The sequence below is a fragment of the Lacerta agilis genome, chromosome 8 (assembly GCF_009819535.1).
Source record: "Lacerta agilis isolate rLacAgi1 chromosome 8, rLacAgi1.pri, whole genome shotgun sequence".
In the NCBI taxonomy this organism is placed as follows: domain Eukaryota; kingdom Metazoa; phylum Chordata; class Lepidosauria; order Squamata; family Lacertidae; genus Lacerta; species Lacerta agilis.
Window position 1 is genome coordinate 83,793,811 of NC_046319.1, and position 10,043 is coordinate 83,803,853.

General features: G+C 58.4%; 2 protein-coding genes across 3 annotated transcripts; one reads left to right on the forward strand and one right to left on the reverse strand.

Annotated features, from left to right (window-relative positions):
* The first annotated feature begins 2,165 nt into the window (after window positions 1-2,165).
* LOC117052505 (ADP-ribosylation factor-like protein 6-interacting protein 4) lies at window positions 2,166-4,120 on the forward strand. Of its 2 annotated transcripts, XR_004427261.1 has the most exons (5): window positions 2,166-2,292; window positions 2,444-2,571; window positions 2,680-2,757; window positions 3,635-3,779; window positions 3,810-4,120. XR_004427261.1 is itself a non-coding variant. In XM_033159492.1 (4 exons), the coding sequence occupies exons 1-4, from the start codon at window positions 2,271-2,273 to the stop codon at window positions 3,722-3,724; spliced, it is 318 nt and encodes a 105-aa protein (XP_033015383.1). In that variant the 5' UTR covers window positions 2,166-2,270; the 3' UTR covers window positions 3,725-4,120. The 2 variants fall into 2 exon arrangements, 1 of the variants encoding a protein (XP_033015383.1); XM_033159492.1 differs by having other exon boundaries at window positions 3,635-4,120.
* A 697-nt stretch (window positions 4,121-4,817) lies between these two features.
* On the reverse strand, window positions 4,818-9,751 carry YIF1B (Yip1 interacting factor homolog B, membrane trafficking protein). The gene is made up of 8 exons (XM_033158643.1): window positions 9,672-9,751; window positions 9,380-9,579; window positions 8,209-8,313; window positions 7,943-8,021; window positions 7,750-7,807; window positions 7,038-7,193; window positions 6,743-6,836; window positions 4,818-5,491 (listed from the first exon to the last, which is right to left on the reverse strand). The coding sequence occupies exons 1-8, from the start codon at window positions 9,721-9,723 to the stop codon at window positions 5,336-5,338; spliced, it is 900 nt and encodes a 299-aa protein (XP_033014534.1). The 5' UTR covers window positions 9,724-9,751; the 3' UTR covers window positions 4,818-5,335.
* Window positions 9,752-10,043: the final 292 nt, after the last annotated feature.

The window sequence follows — 10,043 nt, forward strand, 5'->3', positions numbered from 1 at the left end:
TGCCTCTCTCTCAGCAAAATCTGACTTGTGTGTAGCATTCAGTGGGTTTTTATACTTTTTTAAAAAATTGAAAGTTGATTGCATTGAATCTTTTGGAATTGTTCTTTTAATTGCCTTTTTAAATCTGGAAGGTCTTTGAATAAAACAGATCAAACCCTTGCGGTGGCTGGAGTAATCTTGTGCTGGACAGCGGGAGAGGGGAGGGGTGTGCGTATCTTTTGGGGGGGACCCCTGGCTCTTGAGAGGGAAGGAAGGCAGAGAGGCAGCAACCTCTGCCCCCCACCTGGGGGAAAGCCTAAAAGCCTGGTCTGTCTCTGCACCCCCCCCCCAAGGACAAAGCCATTGGGGGCAGCTGCCTGGGTACCATTCCTGCTCCAGGCCCGTTCTGTGTGTTCACCTGGGGCGACTCCTGTTGTGGAGAGGGGAGTCTAGCTCAGAATACCTGAAGGAGCGTCTCCACCCCCATCGTTCAGCCCGGACACCGGGGTCCATCTCTGGGGGTCTTCCGGTGGTTCCCTCACTGCAAGAAGAGGTTACAGGGAACCAGGCAGAGGGCCTTTTCGGTGGTGGCGCCCGCCCTGTGGAACACCCTCCCACAAGATGTCAAGGAAATAAACAACTACCTGACTTTTAGAAAACGTCTGAAGGCAGCCCTGTTTAGGGAAATGTTTGATGTTACATCGTGTTTTTAATATTCTATTGGGAGCTGCCCAGAGTGGCCAGCCAGATGGGTGGGGTATTTATTATTATTATTATTATTATTATTATTATTATTATTATTATTATTACCAGGACAAGCCTCTCTGGCCTCTGTCACATTACTCTGCCCAAAGGAGGGACCTGTGAGAACTCTAGCCTTCCCCTGCCCCACACCCACAAAAGCCCCACATTCAGGTAAGGCCACAATTCAGCCACATACAAATCAAAAGCTTTATACTGAAGCTGGTGCAAGGGAACATTTCCTGCTTGAAACAGAAAATGCCTGGCAGGCACAGCTGCCTCTTGGCAGGTGTCCAGACCCACAGTTTTGGGGCAGTGGCCCCCCCTCTCTCTCTGTGGTTTTTAGTAAGCAGAGAGAGCAACTATTTTCCTCTCTATCAGAACCCCCCCCCCCAAAAAAAAACAGCACAGAGGGGAGAACAAAGAGGGTTTGCATGCTTCCCTCCTGTGTCCCCTTGTGATAAAATAACCCCCTCCTGCCTAAGGCTGGAACAAGCAGGAAGCAGATGCTCTGCAAGTCTACCTGCTGGCCTGTTGCACCACTGGGGGGGGGCAACCCTTAAAGATTCAGGCACCCCCAATGAGCAGAGCACCAAAGCAGGCATGGCTGTACCTTCCCCGCTGCACTGAGCCAGCCTCCGTTTTCTGCTGCCCAAAGGATTCACCTAACAAGGAAATATGTTGCCTCGGTAAGAGCTGCTGGACAGGAACAGGTGGGACAGGAACCCTCCTTTGTGGAGGTTTTTTTTTAACAGGTTGGATGGCCCTCTGCCAGGGGTTCTTGGTTCCTGGGGTTAGACTAGATGACCCTGGGGTTCATAAATGTACAAGGCAAACCGAAAAGGCAATCAGATAAGGCAGACAGGAGAGAAGCAACACTCAAATTTCTGCTGGGGACCACCTCTTCCTGTGATCTATGTATGATGTTTTGGGGGGTGGTCTTCTTGAGCTACAGGGGAGGCAATCTCAAAAGTCTACTAAGAACTAGCACACCAATGTTCGGGGTTCGTCTCCTCCCTCCCTGCGTGGGACCCTGTTGCAACAGTTGAATAAAGATCAGTCTTGCTAGTTGCTTTGCTTCTCAATATTCTCTGGCTGGCCTGTGATATGTTCTCCTACCGATAGGGGACCCACTTAAGGACTCTATACGGGCTCTTGGGTAGCCCATAAGGGAAAAAGGAGCAGTTTTTTCTTACAACACTGTCTCTAAGCTCAGGACGTCTGGCCAGGCGGGCAGGGGTGTGCGCGCCCTATGCCCACCAAGCTCCGGCCCCCGGAGACCCACCTCCCCGTCTCTTGGCCACTTCTGCGCTTCTCGGCCCGGAGAAGCCCCTGGCGCCCCCCGACGGGGCGGCAGCAGCCCCGCCCGCCGAGGGTGACGCATCGGGCTGGTTCCCGAAGCCCGTCCCCCGCGCTCGACGGACGCTCCGGGGCGGCTCCCGAGCCAGCGCGCGCGTCCCTCCTCTCCGGGCGCCGCCTCGCCTTTCCGCCGCCTGCCTTTGGGGAAGCGCCCCGCCGTCGCCCACCGGAGCAAGTGCGCACCTGGCGCGATGGATTTCGACCTGGCGGCAGGTGAGTTGGGGTGGGCTGCCTGGCAAGACGGCTGGGTTTTCTTTCTTTTTGCGGGCGGCGGGGGTCCCCAAGGCCAGGACGCCTGGGTCCCCTCGAGGTGAGGCCCCGCGTCACCCTAGCGCGCCTCTTTCGCTCTCTCCTCTGCCTGCAGCGCTGGGGCCCGACCCCCCGAAGCCCGAGCCCGTCGCGGAGATGAAGCCGGGCCCGCGCAGCGGCGATGCGCCTGCCCAGCCGTCGGGGGCGCCTTCTGCGGTCGAGGGCGCCGGAAAGAGCCTCGCGGTGAGTTGGGGGGTCCCTCCCCTCCCATTCCCCTCTTCCAAGGGCCGCGGTCTCGCTGGAGCAAGTGGCGGAGACCCCCCCCCTCTCACTCCCGCTTCCCCCTTGCAGGAAGGCGGGCCCCGATCTGCATCCGACTCCAGCAGCAGCTCCTCCTCCTCCTCCAGCGACAGCGACCAGGAGCGCAAGGCAAGAGGCGGTGGCGGGAGGTTGGCAGAGGGACACCCCCGTCCAGGAGAAAGAGGCCTGACCCCCTCCTTTTGCAGACCTTCCCGGGAGGGGCGCGTCCATGGAAGCCTAGAAGTGCAGCTGGAGACCAGACTAGGAGAGGGGCTCCAGCCTGGGTCTCCCACCATGGCCACCTGGCTGGCCCTCGTCAGGAGGGGGGTGGGATGGACTAGGTGCCCATTGGCCTCTTCTTGACTTCAAACCCTTTCCAGTCCAGGTTCAGATGTGCCTCTTTGCCCAGGTTTTGAGTTTGTGGGTGTTATGCTTACTGCCAGTTCTGTGTGCCTTTGGGGGTGGAGATGCTCTCTCTTAGGAGACAAGCAATAACTCCCTCCATCTCAGGACTGTGGGCAACGCTTGGGTGCAGGCAGCTCCCCAACGCTTCAGCCAACAGCTCCACCCAGCACCCCCCCCCCCAGAGCTGGATATGTCAGGGATTGAGGCTGGGACCCTTCTGCACGGAGACAGGGCACTTTGGCCCCTTCCCAAGCCCCACATGGGGCAAAGGATTCCTGCACTGCAAAGGGTTGGACTAGATGGCCACCACACCCCTTCCTACTCTACCATTCTCTGGGCAATGTAAAAATCTCCTGCATGGATGCCAACTGGCCTTTGATAGTTGGTGAAAGCAGTGTCCACAGGCTCTCTCCTCTTCCGTGTCCCCATTTCCTAGCCAGCCCTATCCATTCCCCCCCCCCACTGCACACCCTCAACACACCCGCCCCTGGATTGAGAGGGCTGGCTCCTGGCCCAACTTCCTTTGCCTGCTGGGGCCTCTCCTGCTGCAGCTGGTGGGAAATGTTGAAGATCTTCTGCTTCCCCCCACCCCCCTCTGCAGGGACCTGGCACTGGCCGCCAGAAGAAGCTGAAGAAGCCCAAGAAAGAAAAGAAGGCCCAGAAGGAGAAGAAGAAGAAGAAGGGCCACTGAGTCCTGCACACACCAGAGCCCCTCGCTGCAGACCTGCCTAAGCCCCACCAGAGCCCAGCACATGCTGCTCCTCCCAGCCATGGAGCAGCTCCTTCCTTTGGCTCAGGACTTAAGCATGTTATGCTCCCTGGTGATGGTTCAGCAGGGGAAGGGCTTTGCAGTTTGAAGGTTGGAGCACCAGGGGGCTGGAAGGCAGGCCTTGCATTGTATGCGGACGTGCTTTGCTTTCTTCTGCTGGCAGCAACAGCACCAACTTGGGATGGCTTTCAAAGATTGGACCAATTCACAAAGGAGGAGGAGGAGGAGGGCCAACGAGGGCTCCTGGCCACAGAGGCAGTAAATGCTTCTGAATGGCAGGTGCTGGAAACCGCAGGAAGGGAGAAGGCTCTTGTGCCCGGATCCTGCTTGCTGGCTTCCCAAAAGAGGCACCTGAGAACAGGATGCTGGACTTATTGGTCTGATCCAGCAGGCTCTGCTTATGTTCTCATGGAGGGTTTTTTTTCTTGCTTTTTGCACTATTGGGACAAATAAAGGGAGCTGCCTTTTCTGATACACTGGAATGTCTACGGAAGAAAATGGAAGGTGAAACTTCAGCGGAGTAAAATAATTAAATCCTTTCGGTGGCAAGGTGTTGTGAGGGTGTGTTAGTTTGCAGACCCAAGGAGAGGTGTGAGACTCTGGAGGGTGGGGTGGCTGAGCTGGAGGGGGCGAAAGGTGGGCAAAGGAGGAGGTTGCAGATTCAGCCTTGCCTTCTCTCCATGCGAGAGGAACCACCATTCAGCCCCAGGCCCCACTGGTGGAACAGGAATTGTGGCAGAGGGGGAGAAGTTAGTTACAAGGAAGAGGGTGGGAAGGACTGCCGTTCTTCTGCGAGGGCCAAGCCCTTGTGCTGCACCCCCATGCCCCCCAACCCCTCCTCCCCGGTTTGCATCCAGTAAACAGTGGCACGGTGTTGCAGGCTGAGCGAGCGACGTAAGCTGCATGCTCTGCCGAGAGGAACCGCCACAGCCAGCAAGAGCCTTTCTGCTCCAGAAAAAAAGCCCCACTTTCTGCCTCTCTCCCCCCCCCCCCCACCACAGAGCGACCCCCGGTGCAGGTTTCATTCTTTATTGGCCAGTTCTTACGTGTACAGCACCAAAGGCTGTGAAGTTGAACAGAGAAGCAAGCAGCTTGTGGGCTGGGGGGGGGGGAAGGGGGGTGTTGGTCGGCTGCTCCATGAAACCCCCCCCTGGCAGCCTCCCCCCGCCCTCCGTAGTAATACTGAGTGGCTCGCAAGCAGCAAAACCTGGCGCACAGGCAGAGAACGCTATGGGCTCTCTGGTGGTGTGCAGTGGTCGAAAGGGCTCTGGCCTGCATGCAAAGGGGGCTGGGGAAAGGATGCTGCCCCCAGGCAGAGGAAAGGAAGCCTGCCTGGGACCCCTGCCGGAGCCTCCCCCCCATCTACAAACAGGCTCCTGCTGCTGCCCACGCACCCCTGACAACATCCACACACCCTGAGGTCGCTGAAGCCAGAGCCACAGTGGCTCCAGGCCAGGTCTATGTCCAGCCTGCCGCACAGACCCCCCACCAGGAGTGGGCACCCCTGCCCTGCCCCCTTGGCAGACCCGTCCGTCAGTAGATGAGGTGAAAGGTGAGCCAGTACATGATGAGCGGCTGAAGGCCGGCCACAGCCATGGTCAGGTACATGCGCAGCTGGTTCTTGGCTCCCCGCACCAGCACCCCCTCGGCCGCTGCCTCCGACAGGATCTTCAGGCGCAGGGTCCTGATCTGGAAAAGCCAGAGGAAAAGGCAAATCACGGGCCAAGCGCAGGGAGGGACACGGAGGCCCTGCCTTCCTGGGGATTGGCCAAGCAGGGTGGAGGGTTCTTGCAAAAGGCGCCGTTTTATTTAAAGGCCATCTGCGTACTGCTTTTACACCTCAGAGGGGTTTGCAGCAATAAGGCCATGCGATTAAACCCACCAAAAAAAGTTACAAACAGAGAGCAATTAACTATTCTGGAAGGATGTATTCTTAAGTCGCTGGCATACGACTGGCGGAACAAAAAAGGTTTTAGCGGGTGTTTAACAGCTGGCACAAAGGCTGCCTCTTGCATCTCCAGTGGCAGAGCGTTCCACAGGACTGGGCGCTAAAGGCCCAGTTGCTTGTTGTTATCAAGTGAGTATCTCCAACATGGGGAATGGCCAAGGACACTCCGGCAGGTGATCTCAGTGACTGAGCTGGGACTGAAAGGCTTAAGGGCCTTTCTAGATCAACACAAGGACCTTGAACCCAGGAGGAACCTCTGAAGGAACAAATTCACGGAGAAGAGGGCGACTGATGGCTACCAGCCATGACGACTCTGCTCTGCCCTCCACAGCGATGCTTCAGGAGCCCAGTTGCTGGAAACCACAGGAGGGGAGAGGGCGTGGCTCCTTCCTAACCGAGGGCTGCCCTTTGGGGAATCTGGCTGGCCACCGTGAGAAGAGGATAATGGACCAGACGGGCCACTGGCCGGATCCAGTAGGGCTCTTCTTGCGCTAAGTGTCCAGGGGAGCCGTTCAACAGGAGTCATGCGTTCTCAACCAGAGGCCCCTATCACATTTTGCAGCAGCTGGAGATTTCAGACTGAACCAAAGGGCAGCCCTATGTAGAGCGCATTGCAGTCATCTAGCCTCAAGGTTACCAACGCATCGACTACAGTGGTCAGGCTGTCCTAGTCAGGGGCAGACCTCTGGCCTTTCAAATTTCAGTGGCGCCCTGTGCGAGGCCAAAATTCAACACCTGCCCGTCCACCTCCTGCCTTCCGCTCTGCGCATGCGCTGCGCCATAGTTGTGGCACTCCCTCAGCTCTGCTCAGTGCGTGGCAGAACCAGCCTCCCCTGCCCTAAATCCATTAACAAAGCTGGTAAAAGGCTGCTGTTCCGAGAGGCCAACGCAGAGCCCGAGACAAGGCCTGCTCCTGCTGTGTAAAATGCTGAACATGTGCAGAAGAATTTGGGAAACGAGCCTCCACCAGGCACTTCCTGGGAAGTTCTTACCATGAAGACAAAGATTGTGATGCAGCACCAGCTCAGCAGCAGGTAATAGCCCGTCTTGCCAAAGAGCAGCCCAGCCAGGAGGCCAACGATCATCCTGTCACAGGAGGGGAGATGCGTTTGCCCAGCCCACAACAACAACTTATACCCCACCCAACTGGCCAGGGCCAGGCCTCCCCAGCCACTCTGGCTGGCTTCCAACAGGATATTAAAAACAATAAAACTCCAAACATTAAAAGGGGCTCAGTCACCCCCCCCCCTGGCTGGAGCAGGCTGCCCTCGCCTCCTGGTTACTCACCCAACGTACTTGTACCCTGAGAAGGCCACCAGGTCAATGGTGGACAGGTCGGTGTTGACAGTGACCAGGTAGAGGCTGAGGAGAATGGCCAGCACCTCAACAATGAGCCAGGCCAGGGCTGAGCTCGCCTGCAAGCCCAGCAGGTCGGGGGAGAATCTGCAAGGGGCGGGTGAGGGAGAGCGTTGAGGAGGGGGCTCCCTGGCCACCCAAACTGCCCAGGCCCCCAGGAGGGTGCTCACAGCCCCAGACCCTCTCACGCCCCTTCCGTGATTCCAACTAAACTTTTGGAAAATATTCTTGACAGTAAGGGCCTGTCCACAGCGGAATGGACTCCCTCAGAAGGCGGCAGGCTCTCCTTCCTTAGAGGTTTCTAAGCAGAGGTCGGGTGGCCCCCTGTCAGGGACTCTGTGATTCCTGCACTGCAGGGGGTTGGACTGGAACAGAGGACTATTCTAAGAGTGCTGTTAGGCGACCGCTTATCCCCCTGCAGAGCTACGGGGTCCCCAGAGTTCCTAACAAATCTCAGCATCCTTCACAAGCTACACATCATGGGATTTTTTGCAGGATGCCATGCCTTGTTTGGGCTGAGCTGGCAAGGAAATGAGGGTGGGGGTCCAGGTCTTCCTGGGAAGCTCAGCAGCGTTTTGGGGAGCTGCCTTGCCCCGCCTTCCCTAGGAATGCCAGCAGAAATGAGATCCCTAAAACTTCTCACCTGTTCTGGGTCCCCAGCGCCAGACCCGCCACCAGGACGTAGGTGATGAACGCCATGACTGCGGAGGGAAAGGGCTCCTTAGCCACAGGAGAGACCGGCACTCAGCCCTGCCAAAGCAAGGCCTCCACCATTTCCCTCCCCAGGGGTATCTCCCCCCCAAGCGACCTCAGGGACCCAAAGAGACCTGCCGTACCTGGAATGTAGAGGTCGGGAGCGTTGATGTCAAAGCGAGGGGCCACGGGGGTGTCCTGCTGGTACTGCACCTGCCAGTCCTGCCAAAGACAGCCAAGAACCCCCACAGGCTACCAACGGGCTCCCTGCCGCCAAGAGACCAGGGTGGGCAAAGGGGTTGGGGTGGCACAGGGAAAGGCACCCTGGCCTGAGCCTCAAAGCCATAGCAGGGGGCTGCTTGGAGCAGGCCGATCCCGGGGGGCCCCCATCCCGCCTTTTGCAGCTCACCTGGTGCAGGAAGGGGAAGAGGAGCAGCCCCAGCTTCCTGCCCACATAGACGGTGTCCACGGCAAAGTAGTACTTCAGCTTGGTCACGGGGACAAAGCGGTCGATCTGGGGGGCGGGAGAGAAGCGGCAGAAGCAGAGTGTGAACAGAGAGGAAAGAGAAGCCCCCTTCAAGGGCCGTCACACGGGATGCGGATCCCCACCCGTCCATGAAGCTCGCTGGGTGGGACCCTGGGAGCCAGCCTCTGCCTCTCTCTGCCCAGCCTACCTTGCAGGGTTGTGGAGAGGATTTAAGTGTGGAAGCAGGGAGAACCACGGTTGCCAACCGTCGCTCCTCAGAGTAAATGCAATGCAATTAATAATACGAATGTTTCTAAGCCCAGGCTGGCTGGCTGGCTGTCATGGATGCGTTGAGTTGGGATTCCTGCATAGCAGGGGGCTGGACTAGATGGGCTCTGGGGGTCCCTTCCAACTGTATGATTCTTGGGTTTTAAGAAAAGGGGCCAAGCTTGTTTCCTGCCACTTCAGAGGGGGAGGACATGAACCAGTTATGGTCTGGGGTTATTAACGGGAGCAGGGCCAGATGATGAGGCCCTAAGCTCCTGAAGGTAATGGGGTCCTTGATATGTCAAACTGTCCTTTGTCAACAACAAATGGCCGCTCTTTTGTGTTGAATATATGCTATATGGTAACTTATGGTCCTAACGGGTATCTCAGGCCATTTGCACATCACAAATAGGTGCCTACACAACACAAAACACTGTTGCTGTACGTAGGTTTTATGTTATTTGTTTTTTATCTTATATTTTGGAAATGTACATTCAGTCCCCCCCCTTTTAACTTTTTTGGGGGCCCCCAAGAGAATGGGGCCCTAAGCTGTAGCTTGTTTAGCTTATACATAAATCCAGCCTGTATGTAAGCCCTCCATTACGGGAGGGTTTTAAGGAGAGCTCCGGGGCTGGACTAGAGGACCCCTGGGGGTCCCGTCCAACTGTATGATTCTTGGGTTCTAGGAAAAGGGGCCAAGCTGGTTTCCTGCCGCTGGGGGGAGGGAGGACGACCTCAACCGGTTATGGACTGGTCTTATTAACGGGACGGTTTTAAGGAGAGACCCCGGGGGACCCCTCGCCTGATGTGCGGCGGCGCTCTGCGCATGCCCCGGAGCCGCACTCACGTTCCTGCCCACGATCTCCTTGCCCTGGCTGGCCAGGCTGCTCCCGTAGGCGGCGGCGAAGCTGGAGACGGGCTCCGAGAGGAAGGCGGCGGAGGCGCTGGTGTCCTCGAAGAGCCGCTGCGGGTCCGCCCTGAGGGCCGGGCTGGAGGCCGAGAGGCCGAGCGGGGCGGGCGAGGAGGCCGGCGGGCGGCGCTTCGTGGCTGCCGGGGGGGGAGAAGAGAGAGCGGGGCGTCAGGGGGGCGACGGGCCGACCTCGCGGGGCCCCCTCCCGCCTCTCCCACGTGACACCCACGCATGCGGCTGGGCGTTGCTCCTCCCGGCGCGGCGGCGGCGCCTCGCTCCATGTCGGGCCGCTTTCAGGGCCGCCGCGATAGAAGGAGGAAGGAGGCGGGCCGCGCGGCGCAGGCGCACTCGGAGGCCGACCCGCGGCCAATCAGCGCGCGGCGCCGGCGGCAAGAGCCAATCGCGGGACTCGTAGCAGAGCGCGCGCGGGCGCCGTGACGCGTCGGCCGACGCGCCTCTCCGTCGGAGCCGCGGGAGGGAGGGAGGAGAGCGCGCGGTTGCCAAGGGGACGAGAGAGAGAGAGCGAGCGGCTCACGTGACCGGGGAAAAAGCTGTTTCCGTGAGGGGGAAGCGCATGCGCCGGGGGGGAAAAGGCGCGGAA